This window comes from Coregonus clupeaformis, chromosome 2 (genome assembly GCF_020615455.1).
Source record: "Coregonus clupeaformis isolate EN_2021a chromosome 2, ASM2061545v1, whole genome shotgun sequence".
Lineage (NCBI taxonomy): Eukaryota > Metazoa > Chordata > Actinopteri > Salmoniformes > Salmonidae > Coregonus > Coregonus clupeaformis.
In genome coordinates, this window is record NC_059193.1 from 24,125,873 (window position 1) to 24,153,828 (window position 27,956).

General features: G+C 44.5%; 1 protein-coding gene across 3 annotated transcripts; it reads right to left on the reverse strand.

The window, feature by feature from the left end:
* Window positions 1–6,535: 6,535 nt before the first annotated feature.
* LOC121536536 (matrix metalloproteinase-17-like) lies at window positions 6,536–27,199 on the reverse strand. 3 transcript variants are annotated; one of them, XM_041843908.1, is made up of 12 exons: window positions 27,160–27,199; window positions 17,809–18,179; window positions 17,088–17,220; window positions 15,954–16,107; window positions 10,579–10,687; window positions 9,792–9,969; window positions 9,279–9,455; window positions 9,075–9,171; window positions 8,796–8,869; window positions 8,412–8,561; window positions 7,624–7,890; window positions 6,536–7,428 (listed from the first exon to the last, which is right to left on the reverse strand). In XM_041843908.1, the coding sequence occupies exons 2-12, from the start codon at window positions 17,971–17,973 to the stop codon at window positions 7,058–7,060; spliced, it is 1,875 nt and encodes a 624-aa protein (XP_041699842.1). In that variant the 5' UTR covers window positions 17,974–18,179; window positions 27,160–27,199; the 3' UTR covers window positions 6,536–7,057. The 3 variants fall into 3 exon arrangements, with proteins under 3 accessions (XP_041699842.1, XP_041699833.1, XP_041699850.1); XM_041843899.1 differs by having other exon boundaries at window positions 17,809–18,226; XM_041843916.1 differs by having other exon boundaries at window positions 17,809–17,977; window positions 27,160–27,193.
* Window positions 27,200–27,956: the final 757 nt, after the last annotated feature.

Sequence of the window (27,956 nt, forward strand, 5' to 3'; positions counted from 1 at the left end):
CTCCCTAGAAAGGCAGGAGCCTAGGAAGAAACCTAGAGAGGAACCAGGCTTTGAGGGGTGGCCAGTCCTCCTCTGGCTGTGTGGGGTGGAGATTATAAGACTACATCGCCATTAAGGCCAGATCGTTCTTCAACATGTTCAAACGTTCATAGATGACCAACAGGGTCAAATAATAATCACAGTGGTTGTAGAGGGTGCAACAGTTTAGCACCTCATGAGTAAATGTCAATTGGCTTTTCATAGCCGAGCATTCAGAGGTCGAGACAGCAGGTGCGGTAGAGAGAGAGAGAGAGAGAGAGAGAGAGAGAGAGAGGGAGGGAGAGAGAGAGGGTCAAAAACACCTGATGTCGCACAAACAGTAAAGTGTACTATCCTTATGATTCCTGTAATGAAAGTATGTGCCCTACCCCTGTGCCTGTTTTGCTGTAATAAGTGAGCCACTCTTCTCTACCCCATGCACTCGTGAGAAAAAACCCCATCTGATATTATAATATTTCAAAAAAGCCATTTCGGGAAAAACACTGCTTTCAAAGCTTTGTCCCCTTGTCCCTGTCGAAGAGAGGACGGCAGACGGTATTGGAGCATGAGGTCTGATACCAACAGGTTCAGAAACAGTTTCTATCTACAAGCCATCAGACTGCTGAGCACTTGAACTGGACTGACCACCTGCACCGACTCTGCACCTTAGCACACATGCACTCGCCCACTCACGCACACACCCACACAGATACACACACACATATACATTGTAGCAACATACATATCACAATTGCTGCTACCGGACTCTTATTTAGTATTGCTAATATTGTACAATTTAAAAACTTGCCCCCCAATCCCCCTTTCTCTAATACACGTATAAATATTGGACTATAAATCGTGCCTTCCTGTATTATACTTATGCTAAAGTGTTTATTCTATTCTACTGAGTCATTTACTTTATGTTCATATTCTTATATTTTATTATTTCTTATTGTTGTTGTGTTGTCGAGAAGGAACCTGCAAGTAAGCATTTTGTTGGACGCTGTATACCATGTGTATCCTGTACATACATAAAACTTGAAACTTTCTGTAGGTATAATCTTTAATATTCAGCTTAATAGCAACTATTTTACAAACAAGATATTTGATAAGGCTTTGAGAAATGGAGCGGCGTGCGCGAAATGCGCACCGGCCATTGCGAGGGCATAGGCCTATAGGTTTTATGGGCAGTAGCCTACAACTGCCAAGTGTTTTTTAGGAATTACATTTCCTCTTGGATGAATACATGGCTACTAGCAGTGGGTAGTATATTTAGAGTTAGTGATCTAGTTCATGTGTTTCCACTTCCTCAGGTGTTTAACCCCAAATTAATTAGCCTAGTTAGTGCACATAAAGATGTATGTAATTCATCGCTATTGAAAAACAAAAAACATGGTGTGGGGTGGGGGTGAGTTGGCGGACACAGGAGGTTGGTGGCACATTAATTGGGGAAAACGGCTCGTGGTAATGACTGGAGCGGAATCAGTGGAATGGTATCAAATACATCAAACACATGGTTTCCAGGTGTTTCATGCCATTCCATTTACTCCCTACCGGCCATTATTATGAGCCGTTCTCCCCTCATCAGCCTCCACTGTTGGCGGCACACGCAATAATGTGGGCTGGTGTGGATAATGCCAAGGCCGAATTCTTGTCCCAGTCTGCCCCTGCTGTGACAGAATGTTTACATTTTTCATAGATTTGCCTTATTCCACAAAGTTCTATCTAGAGCTGCAGTGAGTGGTGAGCTGGATAACCCTGTGACATTCTGCAGCTCTACCTCGCTCTCCCTGAGTGAGAGAGGTACGCACTTTGACAGACAGTCCAACAACGAGTCAGAAGGGTTTAGGAATATAGACACATTTTCGAAATTTGCCGTTATTCCCCTTTAAGTGGAATAGGGGTGACCCTGGGGCTATGGATACCACCATGGGTACTGTGACAACGTTCAGGAACTCAGAAATGCTTTGGCAGCTTTGATAATGATTAATGCATTTAGTGTTTATTTAATCCTAGAGCTGCTGTCTTCTGTGTGTTTGGTTTAGGTAATGGGCCATAGTACAAGGTTATGCATGGAAATGTAGCTTTGTATTTGGCCTTAATGTGAATCCCATATTCTAATGACAACCTCACTGTGTAGAAACGACTGTCTGTCTGTCTGTTTGTCTGTCTGTCTGTCTTTCTATCTGTCTTTCTGCCTGCTTGCCTGCCCGCCTGCCTGTCTGTCTGTCTTTCTGTCTGTCTTCCTGTCTTCTGTCTGTCTGTCTGTCTGTCTGTCTGTCTGTCTGTCTGTCTGTCTGTCTGTCTGCTTGTCTGGCTTCCTGTCTGTCTGTCTGTCTGTCTGTCTGTCTGTCTGTCTGTCTGTCTGTCTGTCTGTCTGTCTGTCTGTCTGTCTTCCTGTCTGTCTATCTGTCTGTCTTCCTGTCAGTCTGTCTGCCTGTCTGTGTGTCTTCCTGTCTGTCTGCCTGTCTGCCTGTCTGTCTGTCTGTCTGTCTGCCTGTCTGCCTGTCTGTCTGTCTGCGAGCGTGCCTGCCTGTCTGTATTAATGGATGAGGATGCATTTCAAAAGATTGTCAGGAAACACAAACATCTTATTACAGTACAAATGATTTTATTAATGCAACCATTCCATCATCCGTAGCCATATCACTGTGAACCATCCTTTTCATCTTGAGACTCAGCAATGTGCAAGCTCTCTTTCATCTCAGTGCAAACTCTGCAGAGAGAAGAGAGGAGACGTTAGTGAGAACTTGAACAAGGTTCTAAACACACAAGCACTCAGCCAATAGAGATATATTCTAGACTGTTAAATGACAAGATTCTAAATCAATACTAAATGTTGCCTGGTGTCCCTTTTGATGAGTAGGTTAGGGTTAGGGTAAATAATGAATACTGTGCAGGCTGAGGACAGGCATTCTGCTGCTTTCCGGAAATGCTTCAACTCTGACTCCGGCAGTGTCCTGGTCTTCCCTGGAAAGAGGAAAATAAACTTGTTGATTCCATGACTTGATTGACTAAGGTTCATGGTTTTCAAAAGCTTTTGCGTAAATGTTTGGGTATTATCTGGCCATTGCATTTTACATTTTAGTCATTTAGCAGAAGCTCTTATCCAGAGCGACTTACAGTTAGTGAGTACATACATTTTTCATACTGGCCCCCTGTGGGAATCGAACCCACAACCCTGGCGTTGCAAGCGCCATGCTCTACCAATTGAGCTACAGGAGGTCTCAAAAGCACACGTGCGCACACACCTACCCAAGATATAGAGAGATGGGATATGCACTCCGGCCATGGTGCTACTGCTGTGCATGAGTAGACAGTCAGGGTAGGTTTGCAGGAAGTGTCCCGTGGAAGTCACAATATTCTCTATGTAAGAAAACACACAGTAACTCTCAGAGTAATTTAACAGCATCTTTTCTATCTGGTAATCTGGTTTAGGAGTAATTTAACAGCATCTTTTCTATTTGATAATCTGGCATAGGATGTTGAATTGAAGCAGGTCAGCCAGTCAACAATAGTTTGCTTAAATGTGACTTGCAAACTGTTTTTGGAAAAGGTCATGTTGACAGAGGAGTTGAGGCATTTTCCATCACTGGCAGAGGAAATGAGATGATCATTAGGTAGATACACTTTAATAGGCTTTTCTTAGAGCTGTATGTCTCTTCACATAGCCACTGTATCTAACAATACATTACACAAGGGATTGGAGACAAAGCTATAGAGAGTTACTATCACTTACATCAAGTTTCCCTGGTTGAGAAGGACTGTCTTGTTGTGTGAAGTGGGAAAGAATTCAATCCAGGAGCTGTTGGTCTTTCTCAGTATCGCATTGAACATCTCATGGTCCGAGAAACTCTTGATGAAGACCCACTTCCCAAAGATCTGTGGTGAAATGTATTGGTCTGTCATTTCATTTCATACATTTCCGTTTCATAGCACTATTTGTATGGTGAGCATAGTGCCTGAGGGCAGAGGTTGTATTCTGCCTATAAACACTGTCTATAAATTGGAGTCAAATGCCTTTAGATTCAGTTCACAAATTGGAAATCATCACTATTTCTAACATACCCAACACCACTATGGCTTAGGCTAAGGCCCACTATAGATATAGGTGATGTACTCACAGTATGTTGCTCTTCTGGTGCGAGTGGTTTCACCAGATGTCCACAATCCTCTGGGGCCGGTGCTGCTGTTCCCACAGACAACAGAGCAGTGGCGATTTTAGCATGTAAATCTTGGTGGGGCAAACAAAAAACAAAAAATGGGGATGCATGCCAGCAAAGCCACTACACAACACAACACTAAATAATACATTAATTGCACTATAACGGTGACAAAGGGTGCCCACAAACTGTTAGGGCCTACATAAAGCTGATATGGCTGACTTGCTTAAACAAATGTGGTTTCTACTGACAATTGAGATGTACAAACTATGGCATAAGGGGACGACAAGCGGATAAGAGGCAATCCGTAATTTCGATTAAGACATTAATGAGCGAGCTAGGACGGACATAGTCAATACAACTATTTGTTCAGCACTTTTAAAATGAACAGCGACAGAATTTAGAACATGAGCCGTTCTTACAGTATTCTCCCTGTACATCGAGTCAGAACCGTAGGATAAATAAAGGGGGCATATAAGCAAACAATGAAAGCTCTTACAATATTCGATGATGACATTTCTCTAAAACAGGTTATAGGCTACAGATGCACCACCAAGTCAGAACAGTAGGCGAAATTAAGAGGGGAAAATAGAACAAATTATTAGGGTGAGGCACATGGGATACTAACAGCTTACTACACAACATACACTTAGTATTACTTTCTTAGCTACAGTATACATCTCCCTGGCATATTACATAATTTATGCAGCAGCATGCAAGACATTTTTGGACTCACCTTGTTGTGCTCATTTGAACAGGAAGGTGGCGCGGCGGTCGTTCGTGGGCAAATCTGGATTTTTTGTGCTTTCAAGACAACTGGGAACTCTGAAAAAAACAAGGTTGAATCATGATGATGTCAGTGATCTTCAGGTCGTAGCTCTAGAAAGAGGCCCGAATTCCAGACTTATAATTTCGAGTTGGATGACCATTCAAAACATATTTTCCCAGTCGGAGCTAGTTTTTTCAGAGTTCCCAGTTGTCTTGAACTCACTGAAGTCAGATTTCCCAGTTCTGAGTTAACAGTTGTTTTGAGCGCGGCAGAAATCATGCTGGATTGACAGCATGACCAATGTTGAATGTTTATCATTTTAAGCTTGGAAAAGAGACCCTTAAACCCAGACTTAGGACCACATGGCCACTCCACTGAATAGCGGGCTAGTGATTGCTTTGCAATGCTTGCAGTTAGCCACTGATTCCTTCCAAACCACTCATTGTTGAATTTGCGATTTCCAACTTGTGTAATGTTTATGTCCAATGGCCGATGAGCACCGATACGTTTTATCTATAATTTCTCTTCATTATTTCTCTTCATATGACAAGGATTAAAAAGGATTTGCCAGTAGATTGTCGACTTGATTCATGATGATGACTGCTAGCTAAGATTTTGAAAGTATGATGTTGACATGATCAGTCCAATCAAAGCTACTGTAGATATAACGTGATTTGACTTCATTTTATCTGTGGCCAATGACCTTGAGGCTTCTTGGATGGGCACTTCTAATGTAACTCTATGGCAGCGCCCAAGGGGCTTGAATTTTCGAGCTCTACCCTTAGATTTGGCAGTGACTGATTGGCACAACTAGAGAACATTACCAATCCCTACGCTCCATATTTTCCGCTGGCTGCCCCACCACCACAGAAAGCACTGAGCTAGGCTGAAACACCTGCATTTTGGAGCTGCCTTACTCAAGAAAGCAAAAAAGAGACCATGTTTGTATGCGGCTTTATTAACTCAATGATAAAAAAATATTTTTACATTGTTTGCAAATTGATATGTGACACTTATTAATGCCAAAATAACATGCAAAACAGGCAACACCCCCCAAAAATGTGGGGCTCAAAATAGGTGCCCTGTCCTGAATGACGGGTCGCCACTGCAACAGAGCAAGGAGGGGGGCCACGTAGAGGACACACATCGTGTATATCAAGATAAACTGAGCCTGCAGAGAAGTAAGTCTTAGCAAGAAGGAAGCCTTGGTTGTCAATGAGCTGAAACACCTTCAATTTATACTGAGGTAAGACTGGAGTTTTTGAAGAGAAGGTTTCTCCCCAAGTTACGCAATACTGAAGTTACCCAAAACAGCCTGTGGGGCCTAGGCTCCTACTGATCTCCAAGGTCAATTTACATCTGGTTGAACTCTAGAGTGCAGTGACATCATGATTAAACCATTGGACCTCTACAACTATCAATTATTTATAGTTTGTTTGGTTTGGTCAGGGGCTCTATAGGGCAACACCCCAAGAGACACATTTTGACAGTGAACTATAAACCAAACGTTGACTTACTTTCATTGCTTTTAGTATCAAATATAAATTAGACATCTGCATCTACGGTTTAACAATGAACACAGAAGACAATGTTTTATTTTTATTTTATTTTGTTAGATAACATTTTCTGAAATTGGCCAAAATTACACAATCATTGAGCGTTGGCTGTACAACAAGGTGCAAAGGGATACATTTCACAGATAGACAGAGACAGACTCTGCTGACATATCCAAATGTCCAGGACAAACATTCCTCCTTTGGTGTGGAGGGACTTCTTGGTTGTGTCCAAAATTCCCAACTTCTCCTAACCCCTATACCACAGCCCTAAGTGTAGGTATGTATAATGGATTGTAAGGGTGCATGGCAAACTTTGTCATAGAGGAAGGTGAGAAAGGGCCTAGCACTATTGAAAATGGCAGCCACAACCTCTGGCTTGCCAAGGGAATGGATGGGGTGAGAGGAGGAGGCCGTTGTAGTTATGGGACGTAGCCATGGGATAGAAGGGGGTGAGAGGGGGGAGGCCATCGTGGAGTATTGGGACGTAGCCATGGGATAGACGGGGGTGAGAGGGGGGAGGCCATCGTAGAGTATTGGGACGTAGCCCAACATCACACAGTTATCAGGGGAAGGAGAGTCAACAGCAGGGCACTTATGAATGATGTCACGCTCACGCTGCCTCTTGTTGCTCCATTCAGGCAAGTGCAGGGCAAGTGCTGCAGTCCCTCTCTGTTAATGTCTCTGTGTCTGTCCAGGCCCTGGCCCTTCCTCTGGCCTCCCCTCTCTTCTCTCCCCCTCTCGCGGAACTCCTGCCGTCCAGTAGGGGTAGGCAGAGAGAGAGAAAAGTTGTCTTGGACAGGTGCTGAGGGGTGAGGGCAGTCCAACCAATCGGTGGCCAGGGATCGAGGATATCCTGCCTCCGGGGCAGAGCCTGGGTAGGAGAACTTCCAATAGGAATCTCCTTTGAAGAGATACACAGAGCCTGTGGACGTGATATAGGAGGGGGCTTAATCTATGTTGATATAAATACACTCACACATGTATTGTACATTATGTGAGGTGTCTCACACACATATAATCTTTCACATTGTCACTCACAGGCTGTTCTCCTCATTCATCGCTCTCTCACTCACTTTCTCTCTTACACACTTTCTCTCTTTCTCCCTCTCTCTCTCACCGTCTCTCTCAGTGGTAATCCCATTCACTCCTCCTCTGATAAGTTCAGCCCAGGCGTCACTCTCTTCTTCCTCTCCTCCTCCTGCTCCCCCCTCTCCAATCTCCCCCCACACTGGTCCTTCCTCTGGATCCCACATCAGGCCCTGCTCCCCCTCTCCTTCCTCTCCTCCTCCCTTTCCTTCTGTCTCTCCCCATTTCCTCAGGGCTGACAGGGGGCGGGGGTAGTCCTCATGGAGAGAGAGGCCCTTGAACAGCCAAAACTGGGACTCTACAAAACAAAACGGAAAGAGGCAATGAAGAGTGTCCTCAAGATTGTGGTCTGGTTTATAATTCATTCATAAGGGTATATGAATACGGGTGGAGAGAGAAACTAGAATCAAGAACATAGTTTAGTCTGTTGAACAGCACTAATTCTCCTCTGTTGTTAAAGGCCCAATGCAGCCATTTTTATCTCAATATCAAATAATTTCTCTGTAACAATTAAGTACCTTAATGTGATTGTTTTAAATTGAAATGGTCAAAAATAAACAAAAATAGCTTCGTAGCAAAGAGCAATTTCTGTCTGGGAGTGGGGGGGAAAACTGAAAATTAGCTGTTATTGGCAGAGTGGTTTGGAACTCTCTTTCTTATTGGTCTATTAACTAATTTACCACATGATGATGTCACCAGGCAGGCCTAAACTCCATCCCACCAAAACAGGCAGAAATTTCAGACAGCTTTTCAAACAGCTTTCAAAGCATTATTCCAACCTCATATTGTGTGGGGTGACTGGGGTCAGAGGTTACCAACCAGTGATGAAGACGATGGCGTGGTCCGAGTGTCTCTCCAACACAGCCTGCAGAGGGGGCAGGTTAGGTGGTAGCCCCCTCCACAGCCTCCTCACCGAGGCCCCCCGGCCCGACACCAGCCCCCCAGTACTGACCCTCCACATACTCAGCCCTGCCAGGGGGGGGGGGGGGTTAGAGAGGCATAAGGCAGGATAGTCAGGGTAGTAATAGAGAGGGGAGTATTGGGTGAAGGACAGATACAGATAAAGAGAGGTGAGGTGAGACAGAGAGGAGTTCAATACACAGTCCTGCAGTTGTGGATACATCCTCCAGGGGGCGATCATGCCTAGGGGAAATAGTCAAAGCAGTACCCAACCGATAGGGAGCCAACCTACACCACACTCACCTTTAAAGAAGAACGTCTCTCCCCTAATCTTGGCCACTGCATCAAAGCTAGTGTTACAGCGGTCTACAGAATGGCTGAAAGAAAAGGAGAGAGCAACAGAGAGGAGGAGAGGGAGGGAGGGAGGGAGGGAGGGAGGGAGGGAGGGAGGGAGGGAGGGAGGGAGGGAGGGAGGGAGGGAGGGAGGGAGGGAGGGATTGGGGAGATAGTTATTGGTTGAGTGGCTGTCCCTTATCCACTTTTGTTAACCTGTCAGTACCTGTGTCTGTAGTGTGTCAGTACCTGTGTCTGTGTCGATGTCCATGTCTGTCACGATACTGCAGCTGAGGTTCAGGAGACAACCGAGGAACGTCTGTGACCATGAGGTGATTTCTATTACCTGCCAACACAACACCTTCCTTTCAGAATTCAGTACACAAACAGGAGGACACACACACCCACACTAAGTGGACAAGTAATAATAAACACACACACACACAGACTGACCATAGAGCCTGGTGATGAGCTCCAGGTCGTGCGGGCCCAGGCGGTAATGTAGAGGGTCTCCTACGGGGCCCTGGAAGTAAGGTCTCATCACAGAGCGCCTGGCAGATGAGTGGGACAAACCCAGGGCGTGGCCAAATTCATGCACCAGCACGGTGAACAGGTCTGTTCCCTCAGAGGCTGGGGAGGGGCAATGGTTGTGGGGGTGGGGAGGTGTAGAGTTTCAGTTTAGGGGGAATGTTAGCAGTGTCTTGACTGTGTCCATAATATTCTCCAAATTGAACCCCTTACTATTGTAAACCTCAGGATGATTAAACAGTGGAGAGTCGACCATAAATTATACCTAGCTTACCAGAGGGCTGCACGGAGCTATCACACTAATGCAAATACTTGCCCTTAACTTTCAGTTCTACAAGAAGTTCCTAGGGGTAAGGGCTAGTGTTTGGTTTGGTATTGGGCTCTTGAATCCCCCAGTACCTCTTTTTGCTGTCTCTGGGTCTTCTGGCTGTCACTCACCTGGCTGGCGGAACACCCACTCCTCCTCGGCATCCAGGTGTACTCCGCCCGCTCTGGCGAGGTCAGAGGGGAAGAAGGCGTGGCCAACAGTTCCTCCTGCACCATCGAAGGGGTAGCCGTCACCATGGAAACCGTGGTGGAAGTCCACCTGCAGATCCGCCCCTTCTGGGCCTCCCACCTGGCAACGGGAGAAACAGGAAGTGAGGTCAGAAGGGGAGAGAGAGAAAGAAAGAAAGAAAGAAAGAAAGAAAGAAAGAAAGAAAGAAAGAAAGAAAGAAAGAAAGAAGAAAGAAAGAAAGAAAGAAAGAAAGAAAGAAAGAAAGAAAGAAAGAAAGAAAGAAAGAAAGAAAGAAAGAAAGAAAGAAAGAAAGAAAGAAAGAAAGAAAGAAAGAAAGAAAGAAAGAAAGAAAGAAAGAAAGAAAGAAAGAAAGAAAGAAAGAAAGAAAGAAAGAAAGAAAGAAAGAAAGAAAGAAAGAAAGAAAGAAAGAAAGAAAGAAAGAAAGAAAGAAAGAAAGAAAGAAAGAAAGAAAGAAAGAAAGAAAGAAAGAAAGAAAGAAAGAAAGAAAGAAAGAAAGAAAGAAAGAAAGAAAGAAAGAAAGAAAGAAAGAAAGAAAGAAAGAAAGAAAGAAAGAAAGAAAGAAAGAAAGAAAGAAAGAAAGAAAGAAAGAAAGAAAGAAAGAAAGAAAGAAAGAAAGAAAGAAAGAAAGAAAGAAAGAAAGAAAGAGCGTGAGGGGTAATCTTTGTAATCAACTATTACAAAAAGGAACGTCTAGGGAAAGAGACTGACCTCGTGGAACTCCAGCGGGGTTGGCTCCGCCCACACCCTCAGGGCGTAGAACACCAGGGAGCGAATAGTCTCGCGGGAGAGGGAGGAGGAGGTGGGGTATGAACGCAACCTAGGGACATTTATTTGAGAGAAAGAAAGAGAGCGAGGGAGAGAGAGAGAGAGAGAGAGAGAGAGAGAGAGAGAGAGAGAGAGAGAGAGAGAGAGAGAGAGAGAGAGAGAGATAGAGATAGAGAGAGAATGATATATGCATTACTAGGGAGCTCTAGGGAGGATGAGAGAGCTGTAGGGATAACGAATTAGAGATAAATTGACAATTGAGTGATACGTTTTTTTTTTAGGGGGTAGATCAGCTTTAATATTGCAGATAGATTGTAACTTCCATCAATGTAATTGTCTGCATCACCTCTAATCCCCCATATGGTTTTTTTCTCGCAAATATATATATATGTATATATACAGGTAAAAGTCAGTAAATTAGAATATTTTGAAAAACTTGATTTATTTCAGTAATTGCATTCAAAAGGTGTAACTTGTACATTATATTTATTCATTGCACACAGACTGATGCATTCAAATGTTTATTTCATTTAATTTTGATGATTTGAAGTGGCAACAAATGAAAATCCAAAATTCCGTGTGTCACAAAATTAGAATATTGTGTAAGGGTTACATTTTGAAGACACCTGGTGCCACAAACTAATCGGCTGATTAACTCAAAACACCTGCAAAGGGCTTTAAATGGTCTCTCAGTCCAGTTCTGAAGCCTACACAAACATGGGGGAAGACTTCAGATTTGACAGCTGTCCAAAAGGCGACCATCGACACATTGCACAAGGAGGGAAAGACACAAAAGGTTATTGCAGAAGAGGCTGGCTGTTCTCAGAGCTCTGTGTCCAAACACATTAATAGAGAGGCAAAGGGAAGGAAAAACTGTGGTCAGAAAAAAGTGTACAAGCGATAGGGATCACCGCGCCCTAGTCAAGATTGTGAAAAAAACCCATTCAAAAATGTGGGGGGAGATTCACAAGGAGTGGACAGCTGCTGGAGTCAGGGCTTCAAGATCCACCACCAAGAGACGCTTGAAAGACATGGGTTTCAACTGCCGCATACCTCGTGTCAAGCCACTGTTGACCAAGAAACAGCGCGAAAAGCGTCTCACCTGGGCTAAGGAAAAAAAGAGCTGGACTGCTGCTGAGTGGTCTAAAGTCATGTTTTCTGACGAAAGCAAATTTTGCATTTCCTTTGGAAATCGAGGTCCCAGAGTCTGGAGGAAGACAGGAGAGGCACAGGATCCACGTTGCCTGAAGTCTAGTGTAAAGTTTCCACCATCAGTGATGGTTTGGGGTGCCATGTCATCTGCTGGTGTCGGTCCACTCTGTTTCCTGAGATCCAGGGTCAACGCAGCCGTCTACCAGCAAGTTTTAGAGCACTTCATGCTTCCTGCTGCTGACCTGCTCTATGGAGATGGAGATTTCAGGTTCCAACAGGACTTGGCGCCTGCACACAGCGCAAAATCTACCCGTGCCTGGTTTACGGACCATGGTATTTCTGTTCTAAATTGGCCAGCCAACTCCCCTGACCTTAGCCCCATAGAAAATCTGTGGGTTATTGTGAAAAGGAAGATGCAGAATGCCAGACCCAACAACGCAGAAGAGTTGAAGGCCACTATCAGAGCAACCTGGGCTCTCATAACACCTGAGCAGTGCCAGAAACTCATCGACTCCATGCCACGCCGCATTAATGCAGTAATTGAGGCAAAAGGAGCTCCAACCAAGTATTGAGTATTGTACATGCTCATATTTTTCATTTTCATACTTTTCAGTTGGCCAACATTTCTAAAAAAATCCCTTTTTTGTATTTGCCTTAAGTAATATTCTAATTTTGTGACACACGGAATTTTGGATTTTCATTTGTTGCCACTTCAAATCATCAAAATTAAATGAAATAAACATTTGAATGCATCAGTCTGTGTGCAATGAATAAATATAATGTACAAGTTACACCTTTTGAATGCAATTACTGAAATAAATCAAGTTTTTCAAAATATTCTAATTTACTGACTTTTACCTGTATATACATACACAGACATGCATATACAGTTGAAGTCGGAAGTTTACATACACTTAGGTTGGAGTCATTAAAACTCGTTTTTCAACCACTCCACAAATGTCTTGTTAACAAACTATAGTTTTGGCAAGTCGGTTGTGCATGACACAAGTAATTTTTCCAACAATTGTTTACAGACAGAATATTTCACTTATAATTCGCTGTATCACAATTCCAGTGGGTCAGAAGTTTACATACACTAAGTTGACTGTGCCTTTAAACAGCTTGGAAAATTCCAGAAAATGTCATGGCTTTCGAAGCTTCTGATAGGCTAATTGACATCATTTGAGTCAATTGGAGGTGTACCTGTGGATGTATTTCAAGGCCTACCTTCAAACTCAGTGCCTCTTTGCTTGACATCATGGGAAAATCAAAAGAAATCCGCCAAGACCTCAGAAAATTGTAGATCTCCACAAGTCTGGTTCATCCTTGGGAGCAATTTCCAAACGCCTGACGGTACCACGTTCATCTGTACAAACAACAGTACGCAAGCATAAACACCATGGGACCACGCAGCCATCATACTGCTCAAGAATGAGATGCGTTCTGTCTCCTAGAGATTAACATACTTTTGTGCGAAAAGTGCAAATCAATCCCAGAACAACAGCAAAGGACCTTGTGAAGATACTGGAGGAAACAGGTACAAAAGTATCTATATCCACAGTAAAACGAGTCCTATATCGACATAACCTGAAAGGCCGCTCAGCAAGGAAGAAGCCACTGCTCCAAAACCGCCATAAAAAAGCCAGACTACGGTTTGCAACTGCACATGGGGACAAAGATCGTACTTTTTGGAGAAATGTCCTCTGGTCTGATGAAACAAAAATAGAACTGTTTGGCCATAATGACCATCGTCATGTTTGGAGGAAAAAGGGGATTGCTTGCAAGCCGAAGAACACCATCCCAACCGTGAAGCACGGGGGTGGCAGCATCATGCTGTGGGGGTGCTTTGCTGCAGGAGGGACTGGTGCACTTCACAAAATAGATGGCATCATGAGGAAGGAAAATTATGTGGATATATTGAAGCAACATCTCAAGACATCCGTCAGGAAGTTAAATCTTGGTCCCAAATGGGTCTTCCAAATGGACAATGACCCCAAGCATACTTCCAAAGTTGTGGCAAAATGGCTTAAGGACAACAAAGTCAAGGTATTGGAGTGGCCATCACAAAGCCCTGACATCAATCCTATAGAACATTTGTGGCCAGAACTGAAAAAGCGTGTGCGAGCAAGGAGGCCTACAAACCTGACTCAGTTACACCAGCTCTGTCAGGAGGAATGGGCCAAAATTCACCCAACTTATTGTGGGAAGCTTGTGGAAGGTTACCCAAAATGTTTGACCCAAGTTAAACAATTTAAAGGCAATGCTACCAAATACTAATTGAGTGTATGCAAACTTCTGACCCACTGGGAATGTGATGAAATAAATAAAAGCTGAAATAAATCATTCTCTCTACTATTATTCTGACATATTTCACATTCTTAAAATAAAGTGGTGATCCTAACTGACCTAAGACAGGGAATTTTGACTAGGATTAAATGTCAGGAATTGTGAAAAACTGAGTTTAAATGTATTGGGCTAAGGTGTGTGTAAACTTCCGACTTCAACTGTACACATACATATGTATATATACATACATATATACATATCCTTTAAAAATATATATTTCCCTTCATTACTTTCCAACCCCACCACCCCTTCCCTAATTGGAGTAAACTAGTGAACAACAAGGCTTAGGCCTCTACTTCCAGCTTATACATACTATATACATTTTATGGACACAGTCAATTTTACAATAATTATATTTTGTTTGTTTTTACTCCTGAACTTCCTCTACCCTCAACCTCTCCGATCATTTTCATGATGTCCATCCGGTTTGCTTCTATATGCCATATCTACTGTGAACCATCTGATCCTCCTCTCCACCCTCTCCGAGTTGGGCATCTCCGGCGCTGCTCACTTAGATTGCGTCCTACCTGACAGGTCACTCCTACCAGGTGGTGTGGCGAGAATCTGTCTCCGCCCCACATGCTCTCACCACTGGTGTCCCCCAGGGCTCAGTTCTAGGCCCTCTCCTATTCTCTCTATACACCAAGTCACTTGGCTCTGTCATATCCTCACATGGTCTCTCCTATCATTGCTTCGCAGACAACACAAAATTCATTTTCTCCTTTCCCCCTTCTGATAACCAGGTGGCGAATCGCATCTCTGCATGTCTGGCGTGACCCTGGACAACACCCTGTCGTTCTCCGCTAAGATCAAAGCGGTGACCCGATCCTGCAGGTTCATGCTCTACAACATTCGCAGAGTACGACCCTACCTTACACAGAAAGCGGCACAGGTCCAAATCCAGGCACTTGTCATCTCCCGTCTGGATTACTGCAACTCGCTGTTGGCTGGGCTCCCTGCCTGTGCCATTAAACCCCTACAACTTGTCCAGAACGCTGCAGCCCATCTGGTGTTCGACCTTCCCAAGTTCTCTCATGTCACCCCGCTCCTCCGTACACTCCACTGGCTTCCAGTTGAGGCTTGCATCTACTACAAGACCATGGTGCATGCCTACGGAGCTGTGAGGGGAACGGCACCTCCATACCTTCAGGCTCTGATCAGACCCTACACCCAAACGAGGGCACTACGTTTATCCACCTCTGGCCTGCTAGCTCCCCTACCTCTTCGGAAGCACAGTTCCCGCTCAGCCCAGTCAAAGCTATTTGCTGCTCTGGCACCCCAATGGTGGAACAAGCTCCCCCACGACGCCAGGACAGCAGAGTCACTGACCACCTTCCGGAGACACTTGAAACCCTACCTCTTTAAGGAATACCTGGAATAGTATAAAGTAATCCTTCTACTCACCCACACCCCAATAAAAAAAAATTTAAAAGTGGTTTTCCCACTGGCTATCATATGTTGAATGCACCAATTTGTAAGTCGCTTTGGATAAGAGCGTCTGCTAAATGATGTAAATGTAAATATATTTCTAACTGTGCTCTTTCACAAAAGCTCTCAACCTATAACCTATATACTTATTATGGACACAGTATGCTTTACATTAGTTATCTTGTTGTTATTAGTTGTTGTTAGTTATTATTAGTCCCATCCTTCAACTCCATTCAACACCTCCCATCTATCTCTTAACACCATCCATATTGGATTTCTATTTGCCATATATTTTTCAACTGTACTGTGATGTTTCACAAAAGTTATATTGAGTGATAAGTTGATGAATAAGAGGGTATGTTGGAGGGATGATGAGCAGAAGTCTAATGAACCTCCAGTTGATGTTCCTTCGTGTCCATGTGGTCACAGCCCTCTTTCTCCTCAGGCCCTGCCCCTCCTGGAGCTGATTGGCCAGTGGTTTGGGCTCCTCCCCTTTGTCTGGCAGTGAACATCGCGGGGCTCGCATCAGAGCCACCGTCTCCTCATCTTAGACATGAGGACAGCGAGAGCGAGAGCGAGACAGAGAGAGAGAGAGAGAGAGAGAGAGAGAGAGAGAGAGAGAGAGAGAGAGAGAGAGAGAGAGAGAGAGAGAGAGAGAGAGAGAGAGAGAGAGAGAGAGAGAGAGAGAGAGAGAGAGAGAGAACAACACAACAACAGCACAATTAGACCCAACCAAATCATGAGAAAACAAAAAAAACTGAGCAAACTAGAATGCTATTTGGCCCTAAACAGAAAGTACACAGTGGCAGAATACCTGACCACTGTGACTGATCCAAACTTAAGGAAAGCTTTGACTATGTACAGACTCAGTGAGCATAGCCTTGCTATTGAGAAAGGCCGCCGTAGGCAGACCTGGCTCTCAAGAGAAAACAGGCTATGTGCACACTGCCCACAAAATGAGGTGGAAACTGAGCTGCACTTCCTAACCTCCTGCCAAATGTATGACCATATTAGAGACACATATTTCCCTCAGATTACAGCGATCCACAAAGAATTAGAAAACAAACCCAATTTTGATAAACTCCCTTATCTACTGGGTGAAAAACCACAGTGTGCCATCACAGCTGCAAGATTTGTGACCTGTTGCCACAAGAAAAGGGCAACCAGTGAAGAACAAACACCATTGTAAATACAACCCATATTTATGTTTATTTATTTTCCCATTTGTACTTTAACTATTTGCACATTGTTACAACACTGTATATATACATAATATGACATTTGAAATGTCTTTATTCTTTTGGAACTTCTGAGTGTAATGTTTACTGTTAATATATATTGTTTATTTCACTTTTGTTTGCTATCTACTTCACTTGCTTTGGCAATGTTAACATACGTTTCCCATGCCAATAAAGCCCTTAAATTGAAAAAATGGAATTGAATTGAGAGAGAGAGAAGGAGAGAGAGAATCACAGAGAATGGATACAATCACCCTAATTTCCCCAACCCTCTTTCTCTTTTCTCACCTGCAACTCCTGTCTCCTCTAGGCCTGCAAACCTTTGCATGGCGCTAACAGCATGAGTGACAGCTGTCCAGACCTGTAGCTGTCCAGTGGAGGGGTCCGAGGGCGGGAGGTAGCCATACCTCGTCAGCCAATCCTGGGACAAGACACCGAAGTATTGCATTGAGAAGCATCATATAATAATAATAATAATAATATGTCATTTAGCAGACGCTTTTATCCAAAGCGACTTACAGTCAATATAGGTAGGACTCAGATGTAAACTACAGAGACGTGGGTTCAATATGACAATGTCATTAATAGCAGAAGTGGTAGTTTTGAGTGGGTAAAGAGAAATCACAGGTTAAGTGAAAATCAGATAAGTAAAAAGCAGGGGTTGACTCGACAGCCCCTTAAAGTGTCTACATAAAGTGTTTAACTCGATAGACCAATCCTGTGAAGGTACAGGTCCATATGCATGTGAGCCCAGTTATAGAAGCTTGCTCATCAAGGTAACTCTGTGTCAAGTGAAAAAACAAATTAGACAAAATCAGATAAAGGCATATGATGTAACACCTTTGGTTTTGGATTGGTATTCACTATTTTCTCTATTAACTATTCACAATTTTTACTATTTTCACTTTAGAGGCCATCGTAAATGACAACTTGCTGAAATAAATAATCCATTCTGGATAAATAATACAAACATCCCTATAGGCCTATACACCTCTGCATTTTTCCTCACCACCAGTCCAGTGGTCTCGTCGTCCGTGGGGGTAACAGGAGCAGAGCATGTGGAAGCTGTTGTGTCCATTGGGGTAACTGCTGAGCCTTGGACCCCGGCCACGGACACGGTTTGCATGCGCTCACACACGTACAGGAGGAGAAAACGCCACACCGCTGCCTTCATCCTGCTGGCGTTCACATATTCCAATCAAACTCGGGAAACAAAGTTGGAGTGAACATGTATCGCCTCCGGTCAGTTCAGCCATGTGACTGGTCAAGGTCTACGATGTGTCATTCGTCCTTCATGGTCGAATTAACGGTGAAGAGTGAAGATAAGCTGTGACAGGACCAGTGCCTCTCGGTACTTTTTGGCGCTGCCAGTAAAGCGCTCTGGAGATGGGAGGGAGGAGCCACCGGTTTATAATGTTAGTTTTCTGCTGTTGTTGCCAAAGAAAACATTGACACAGTTTATGTTAAAGGCTTTAAATGACTTTACAAAGCTTGGCTTTGCACCATATTTTAAACACGCAAGAGGAACTGCCCCTCCCTATCTTCAGGCTATGCTCAAACCCTACACCTCAGCCCGAGCACTCTGTTCTGCCACCTCTGGTCTCTTGGCCCTCCCACCCCTACGGGAGGGCAGCTCCCGCTCTGCCCAGTCCAAGCTTTTCTCTGTCATGGCACCCCAATGGTGGAATAAGCTTCCCCCTGAAGCTAGGACAGCAGAGTCCCTGCCCATCTTCCTAAAACACCTGAAACCCTACCTCTTCAAAGAGTATCTTAAATAATCCCCCCAAAAAAAAAAATATATATATATGCTACTGGTCAAAAGTTTTAGAATACCTACTCATTCAAGAGTTTTTCTTTAATTTTACTATTTTCTACATTGTAGAAAAATAGTGAAGACATCAAAACTATGAAATAACACATATGGAATCATGTAGTAATAGAAAAAGGGTTCAACAAATCAAAATATATTTTATATTTGAGATTCTTCAAATAGCCACCCTTTGCCTTGCTGACAGCTTTGTACACTCTTGGCATGCTCTCAACCAGCTTCATGAGGTAGTCACCTGGAATGCATTTCAATTAACAGTTGTGCCTTCCAACTGAGCTACAGGGGACTATTACTTAATGTGCAGTCGCAAAAAACATCAAGCGCTATGATGAAACTGGCTCTCATGAGGACCGCCACAGGAATGGAAGACCCAGAGTTACCTCTGCTGCAGAGGACAAGTTCATTAGAGTTACCAGCCTCAGAAATTGCAGCCCAAATAAATGCTTCACAGAGTTCAAGTAACAGACACATCTCAACATCAACTGTTCAGAGGAGACTGTGTGAATCAGGCCTTCATGGTCGAATTACTGCAAAGAAACCACTACTAAAGGAAACCAATAATAAAAAGAGACTTGCTTTGGCCAGGAAACACGAGCAATGGACATTAGACCTGTGGAAATGTGTCCTTTGGTCTGGAGTCCAAATTGAGATTTTTGGTTCCAACCGCCATGTCTTTGTGAGATGCGGTGTGGGTGAACGGATGATCTCTGCATGTGTATTTCCCACTGTAAAGCATGGAGGAGGAGGTGTTATGGTGTGGGGGTGCTTTGCTGGTGACACTGTCTGGAATTTATTTAGAATTCAAGGCACACTTAACCAGCACGGCTACCACAGCATTCTGCAGCGATACGCCATCCCATCTGGTTTGGGCTTAGTGGGACTATCATTTGTTTTTCAACAGGACAATGACCCAACACACCTCCAGGCTGTGTAAGGGCTATTTTACCAATAAGGAGAGTGATGGAGTGCTGCATCAGATGACCTGGCCTCCACAATCCCCCAACCTCAACCAAATTGAGATGGTTTAGGACCAGTCGGACCGCAGAGTGAAGGGAAAGCAGCCAACAAGCGCTCAGCATATGTGGGAACTCCTTCAAGACTGTTGGAAAAGCATTCCAGGTGAAGCTGGTTGAGAGAATGCCAAGAGTGTGCAAAGCTGTCATCAAGGCAAAGGGTGGCTATTTGAAGAATCTCAAATATAAAATATATTTTGATTTGTTGAACACTTTTTTGGTTACTACAAGATTCCATATGTTTTATTTCATAGTTTTGATGTCTTCACTATTATTCTACAATGTAGAAAATAGTAAAAAATAAAGAAAAACCCTTGAATGAGTAGGTGTTCTAAAACTTTTGACCGGTAGTGTATATGTTGGTTCAGGATATATATACAGTATATATAGATATACACTACATGACCAAAAGTGTGTGAACACCTGCTCGTCGATCATCTCATTCCAAAATCATGGGCATTAATATGGAGTTGGTCCTCCCTTTGCTGCTATAACAGCCTCCACTCTTCTGGGAAGGCTTTCCACTAGATGTTGGAACATTGCTGCGGAGAATTGCTTCCTTTCAGCCACAAGAGCATTAGTGAGGGCGGGCACTGATGTTGGGCAATCAGGCCTGGCTCTCAGTCAGAGTTCCAATTCATCCCAAAGGTGTTCGATGGGGTTGCGGTCAGGGCCCTGTGCAGGCCAGTCAAGTTCTTCCACACCGATCTCGACAAACCATTTCTGTATGGATCTCGCTTTGTGCACGGGAGCATTGTCATGCTGAAACAGGAAAGAGCCTTTCCAAACTGTTGCCACAAAGTTGGAAGCACAGAATCGTCTAGGAATTAATTGTATGCTGTAGTATTAATATTTTCCTTACCTGGAACTAAGGGGCCTAGAACCATGAAAAACAGCCCCAGACCAATATTCCTCCTCCACCAAACTTTACAGTTGGCACTATGCATTTGGGCAAGTAGCATTCTCCTGGCATCCGCCAAACCCAGATTTGTCCATCGGACTACCAGATGGTGAAGCATGATTCATCCCTCCAGAGAACCCGTTTCCACTGCTCCAGAGTCCAATGATGGCGAGCTTTACACCACTCCAGCCGACGCATGGTGATCTTAGACTTGTGTGTGGCTGCTCGGCCATGGAAACCCATTTTATGAAGCTCCCGACAAACAGTTATTGTGCTGACGTTGCTTCCAGAGGCAGTATGGAAGTTGGTAGTGAGTGTTGCAACTGAGGACAGATAATTTTTACGTCCTTCAGCACTCGGCGGTCCCGTTCTGTGAGCTTGTGTGGCCTACCACTTTGCGGCTGAGCAATTGTTACTCCTAGACATTTCCACTTCACAATAACAGCACTTACAGTTGACCATGGCAGCTCTAGCAGGGCAGAAATTGGACAAACTGACTTGTTGGAAAGGTGGCATCCTATGACGGTGCCATGTTGAAAGTCACTGAGCTCTTCAGTAAGGCCATTCTACTGCCAATGTTTGTCTATGGAGATTGCATGGCTGTGTGCTCCATTTTATACACCTGTCAGCAACGGGTGTGGCTGAAATAGCCGAATCCACTAATTTGAAGGGGTGTCCACATGCTTTTGTATATATAGTGTATATCATTATTTAGTTTGTTGGGCAGTTATACATTTTTTGGCCACAGTTATGTAGCCTACAATGTGTATTTTGAAAAGGATACCCTGGTCTCAATTGGGCTCCCCTGATTAAATAAAAGTTTATACAAAAATGAAAATCATAACTGGCACGCAGATCTTTAGAAATGGTAGGATCAAATGTAAATTGGCACTCCACATGAAAAAGTTTGGCGACCCCTTTATAGGCTATATGAAGCCACCCTTGGGGAACTGCGCATAGGCCTACAGTGTACCATGACAGCGTCATTGTCTCGTGCGCCTCCCACCAAAATTGTCTCGTCGCACAGCATTCAGAGATGTTCCTAATGTGTGCGCCCAGCTAATTTTTGCATTTGCATTATTCACCAGAGACGGGAAACATTATGTGAATATTTATGCATTGTATGAACAAGGCGGCTCGGAGAATATTGAAACATTCTGTATCAACAAGGCGGCTCCGAGAATATTGATTGTAACATAGTAGCCAACGAAGGGGCGGCTCGCGCATTTTCCCCCGGGCCAGCTTGACTCTGTCTGAAATGATTATGTTACCTAAGTAGTAGTTGCACTATCTGGGTGGTTATTATATATATATATTGTGATGTCACGAGAGGCTACACAGCTCTCAGCGGGATTGCTCAAGTAGTGCAAGGAGACCAGGTTCAACCAAAACAAGGATTTTATTAAAGGTCTTGGGAAACTAACGAAAGTATAACACAATTCTGTTCTCTGGTGGCTCTTTAAGGGTTAACAGTTCAGGGATGTCCCTTCCACATCCAACATCATAACTCTCCCTCGCTCAAATAACTTTTCCCCAGTCTTACTGTATTCCACGTTGCAGCTAGTGGCCAACCCAGCAAAACGTCCTTCCAAATGTCCCACACGTATTTCCACAGGTGCATATATCCAAAGGTGAGTATTTCCCAAAGGTAAGTATCTCCAAATCCTTATATTCCTCATGGAAGTGGACGTGCAGCACTCTTGTCCTCCAGAGAGCCCAGCTTGGAGAGTGTGTCTCTTCACCCCCCACCCCCTCCCTCAGTGTGTCTCTTCCCTTTCACAAACCTTCAGCTCATCAGCTCCTGATTTGTTTCAGCTGCGTGGGAAGATTGGCCATAGAGGGGTGGAGTTCCCGACCATACCAGCAGATGGAGCCATAGCTGTCTGGGTTTGCAGCCACCTCAGGGGGATGTAACGTCCCTCCAGGACACAGCCTCTCGTGACATCACACATCCCCCTCCTCGGGACCGACGTCCTCGTCGGGGTAAAGGCAGCGAAGAAGGCATCACACCGGGAGAGGGCGTCCGCATTGCCGTGGTGCTTGCCAGACTGCTCTCTCTTCAACTCCTCCAACTCTAGGACCAGGGACTCAGCCTCCTGTTGTCTCTCCTTGAGTTTCTTACTGAACGCATCAGCCTTGGTTTTAGCAGAGTTTAGCTTCTGTTGAGCAGCTTTCAGTTCCTTCTCTCTCTCTGCCTCCGCATTCTTCATCTTGTTCTCCAACACCTTGTACTTCTCCTCTGCCTTCTTCTGGACCTCCTTACTACTGCGCAGGGTCTCCTCACACTCCTCGATGGTCCTGCGCAGCCTCTCCAGCTCCTCCTGTTGCTTATGGAAGGAGCTCTGTTGGAGTTTAGCCTGGAGGATATCTAACTCTTCTGTCTTCATGTCTAACTGTTGCTTTAACAAACGATACCTCTCAGCGGTCCCCTTCAGACCAGACAGTTCTTTGTCCAGATTCTGTAGCTCCGTCTCTGTGTCGGTCTGGAAACCTGCCATCCCTATCAGAGCCCGGGCGGGAGTGAGTAATTCGGAGGATTGCACCGGAGCCTTCCCAGGATGAGTCTTGCCTCTCCGTTTCCGAGGTACTCGGGTTATCCTCTCCTGAGACTCTCTCCAGAGTGGGTAAAAGGCTGGGCAGTCTCGTCCAATTAGGACAGGGACGGGGGAGGGAATCAACCACCCCCCGCCGTCGTGTGTATGGTTCCCCGTGTGCTGGTCATTGTAAGTTCAGTAATGGGGTATTCTCTGGTGTCCCCATGGACACAGGAAACTGGGAGGACTTTCCCCGGGGTCAGACACGTTGGGCCCACCAAATCCTTACGCACCAGGGTGGCCCGGCTACCAGAATCCAGTAAGGCCTCCACATCCTGGTGATTCACAGTTACCGGGCAGGTGGGGGGTCGATCTGGGCCGCCATCTACGACTCCCAAGAGCGAGGCAAAACGATGTGTGGGTGCTGAGCTGGAGGACTCCGCAGTGGGCATAGGTTCATCGGCTGGTTTCCCACACTGCCAGGAGATATGTCCCATCTCCCCACACCGGTAACACTGTCGAGGTTCCCCATCCTGGTGTACTCTTCTTGGACCCGCCTGGTTTCTGGCTCCCCCTGGAGCCGGGATAAGTCCTGACGCGGCGGGGTTCGAGACCTTGGGGTCCTTTGGACGGGTTTTTCCCATTTGTGGTGGGGCCGCACTCCTGGGGTCTTTTCGGGAAGCATTCAGCATCTCCGCTGTGGCCTGGTACTTTTCCACAGCTTCCACGGTCAGATCAGCCGTGGTCAAGGCCTGTTGACTGATGAACCGTTTTGCCTCATAAGGCAGGGCGCGTAGGTAACGATCCACCACAACGGCCTCCACCACCGCCGCTGCTGTATTCCTCTGCGGATCCAGCCATTTCCTTGCGATTCGGACAAGTTCATGCATCTGCGCCCGAGGAGGTTGGTCTGGTTGGAAGGTCCAACTGTGAAAGCGCTGGGCCATACCAAACTTTGTGAGTCCATATCTGCTGAGGATCTCAGACTTCAGGGCATCATAGTCAGTAACCTGGTCAGGGCCCAGGTCCCGGACAGCATTCAGCGCTTCCCCGGTTAGAAAGGGGGCTAACAGACCAACCCACTGTTGCTTGGGCCAGGCTTCCCTAGTGGCCGTGGCCTCAAATGCATGCAGGTATGCCTCAATGTCATCGGTAGCTCCCATCTTAGATATAAAGTCACTTGCCTTTATTGGGCGGGTATTTTGGACCACCCTCTGTCTCTGCAACTGCAATTCCTCTGCCTTCAGAAGGTTGGCTTTCTTTTGCTCCTCCAAGAGAGCCACGTTTGCTTGCATCTGGGCTTGCTGGCCAGCAACAAGGGCTTTCAATATGTCCTCCATTTCAGTCGGCGGGGAGCCTACGGCCAACTTGGAAAACTGGGTGATCAAACCTTCGGTATCCTCCTCTGACATGCACTATTAACGCTTGAGCGTGCCTGTATTCTCCACCACCTGTGATGTCACGAGAGGCTACACAGCTCTCAGCGGGATTGCTCAAGTAGTGCAAGGAGACCAGGTTCAACCAAAACAAGGATTTTATTAAAGGTCTTGGGAAACTAACGAAAGTATAACACAATTCTGTTCTCTGGTGGCTCTTTAAGGGTTAACAGTTCAGGGATGTCCCTTCCACATCCAACATCATAACTCTCCCTCGCTCAAATAACTTTTCCCCAGTCTTACTGTATTCCACGTTGCAGCTAGTGGCCAACCCAGCAAAACGTCCTTCCAAATGTCCCACACGTATTTCCACAGGTGCATATATCCAAAGGTGAGTATTTCCCAAAGGTAAGTATCTCCAAATCCTTATATTCCTCATGGAAGTGGACGTGCAGCACTCTTGTCCTCCAGAGAGCCCAGCTTGGAGAGTGTGTCTCTTCACCCCCCCCACCCCTCCCTCAGTGTGTCTCTTCCCTTTCACAAACCTTCAGCTCATCAGCTCCTGATTTGTTTCAGCTGCGTGGGAAGATTGGCCATAGAGGGGTGGAGTTCCCGACCATACCAGCAGATGGAGCCATAGCTGTCTGGGTTTGCAGCCACCTCAGGGGGATGTAACGTCCCTCCAGGACACAGCCTCTCGTGACATCACAAATATATATATATATATATATATATATATATATATATATATATATATATAAATTACATCCACACTAGCTAAATAACTTAGCAATATTTAATGACGTTTTGCCAGCAAGGTTGATCTGTAAGAATGGACAAGCAAGATGGACAAGCAAGACGTGAGAAGTGAGAGGTGGAAATGCATTATACCAGAGGCAGGTAGACTACATGTAGGTATTAGGGATGCAGCCAGAGGATGATGACGATGAAGTAGGCCTACAACTAAATCATTATTGATTTGCATAATCTCAATTATCATTCTGTCACTGCATGACAATGTACATTTTTTATAGCCTACAATTGTTATTGTCTTTGAAGCCAAAAACAGGACATGTATTTTGGGGAAATGCTCTAAATAGCAAGTTGTTCAGTTGTGTTTATTTTCATACCAATACATGAAACCAAAATTGCACTAGTCTACAGGGCAAATTAATCTAAATATCAATTAGGCCTACAGCTATCACAGCATTTTAATAGCAATAAAATAGCTTTTGGTTTCCAATGGTCACCAAAAAGGAGGGCTCCGTCACCTCCCAATTCCCAATGCAATTAACCCCTAGCTATCAGATTACAACAAGGTTTACAAGGCCGAGTTCAAATGCTGACATCAAATTCAAAGCAATCGGCGCACTGCTTAAACGGCGGACTGGCAGAGCAAACTGGCACCGTCTCTGCTTTCTAAAAGTGAGAGAAAAGGGCGCAGGCTGGCAGCTGATCTTCGAGCGATGCTCCACATGGTCCTAAAGCCTAAAGCCAGACAGGCTATACGTTCAACAGCTGATGCATTTTAACCGAACTGACGCCCCTGCTGTATAGCCTCGTTTTTACTCAGCATAAAAGTGAGTAAATCTCCCTCTTTATCATTGAGAAAATTTTAATAATATGTATATAATGCAGAGATACAATATTATATTCATACTGAAAATAATGATGAATGAAAATGTCGATGAAGATGGTCAGGAGATGTAGGCATGTTCAATAGGCAGATGAACCAATAAATATGTAATCAAGAGATGGAAGAACATTTGCATAAAGTAAATAGGGGAGGGGCGTACGGATATGGAAGGGTGTGTACAATAAGATTTAATTTCAAAGAGGGAAAGTGTGTGTGGGATGGGGGTGGGAGTAAGGGGGGCTGAGAAGGATGTGGTGGTTGAATTAAATTAGGGGGTGTCATTTAGTTAAAGAAGGGGGGCAAAGAGGGAGGGATGGAAGGATGGATGAAAGGATAGAGGGATCCTCGAGTACAGTTGTAAAGTAATGGGATTAAAGTGGAATGGGGGTTCAGTCCTTTTCTCCAGGGACAGATAGAAGGAGAAGGGGAGGAAATAAAACACAAGTGGTGCCTCCTTCTCCCTTTCAAGGATAAAAGGAGAGAATAAATGGGGAGACTAAGAGAGTGAGAAGCTTAAGAGAGGAGGTAGGCTACAGAAAGAAAGAAAGAAAGAAAGAAAGAAAGAAAGAAAGAAAGAAAGAAAGAAAGAAAGAAAGAAAGAAAGAAAGAAAGAAAGAAAGAAAGAAAGAAAGAAAGGGGACCAGTGAGATGGGTGGAGGGTGTCTTGTGGTGGCTGAATAATGAAAGTGCCGGTGGGTGTTAATGAATGGATTCTTTAATTATGTTGGGTTCCAAACACGCACTCTTGACTTGGACCCACCATCTGGTTCAGTGCATGTTGGAGTTATAAAGCACTCATCACGCACAAATGGTTCTAACACCCTCTGTCAGACAATATGGCAAAGAAACGCATTAGCTAAAAAGCATACTGTAAGAGGTGGTGCAAATTAAACATATATTATCTTTAATAGCTACTACAATGCATCTGTACACCAATACTGGAAACATAAAGTGCAACATTCATTTTTGCTGCATACACACAAACTCAGAAATAGTGCATACACACAAGTTGATTCTCATGATTGACAGTTAGATCAAAAATGATAAAAGGTGCAGTTTATCCTATGCTTACCTTACTCTTCGTCCCTGACTTCTCTCACTCTCGCTTCTCGCTCACTCTGAACAGATGTGTCACTTTCTCATCCCTCCCGCTAATCCACTCCCTCCCCTTTCCTCCCCAAACTCTATAACCCCCCCCACTCAAACCACACATATGGCTATCAATGCTTTCCAACTCCTAATTAATTGTAATATATATATATATATATACTGTATGTAACCTATAACACATTCAATATGAAAACCACATTTTGCATTAATCCATGTTTTTTAAATAAAAAAATTAGGCTCAGAAACGTGTTTGGCACGGCGTATAAAAATACATTTAATGTGTAACTAAAGCTTCTCTCTGTGGAATAAGTGGGAGTGAGACAGCAAATATATTGTGTTTGTTTGTGTCTCTCTTTGTGTGAGTGTCCACATGTTTGACTGTGTGTAGTGAGGAGGGGGGTTAGTAAGATTTTGATGAAATCCTCTTAACGGAAGGAGTAAAAACATTTAAGATAAAGATTTGAACAGATCTCGCTCTCTATTTCTCTCGCTCGCTAACTCTCTCTCTATTTCTCTCTCTCGCTCCCTCTCTCTTTCTCTCTGCAGGGGTATTATTATATGCTACTGACCTCCTTCTGGAAATAATACTGATTAAGAAAGACAATTGCAACGACAATCACCAAACAGAGGAGACAGAAAGAGATACAGCATATATAAGCATATTTGAGCGACAATGCAGAATAACTATAACACCACCTGTTGAAACTTTATATCGACAGAGAGAGAGAGAGAAAGAAAGGAGAGAGAGAGAGAACAGAG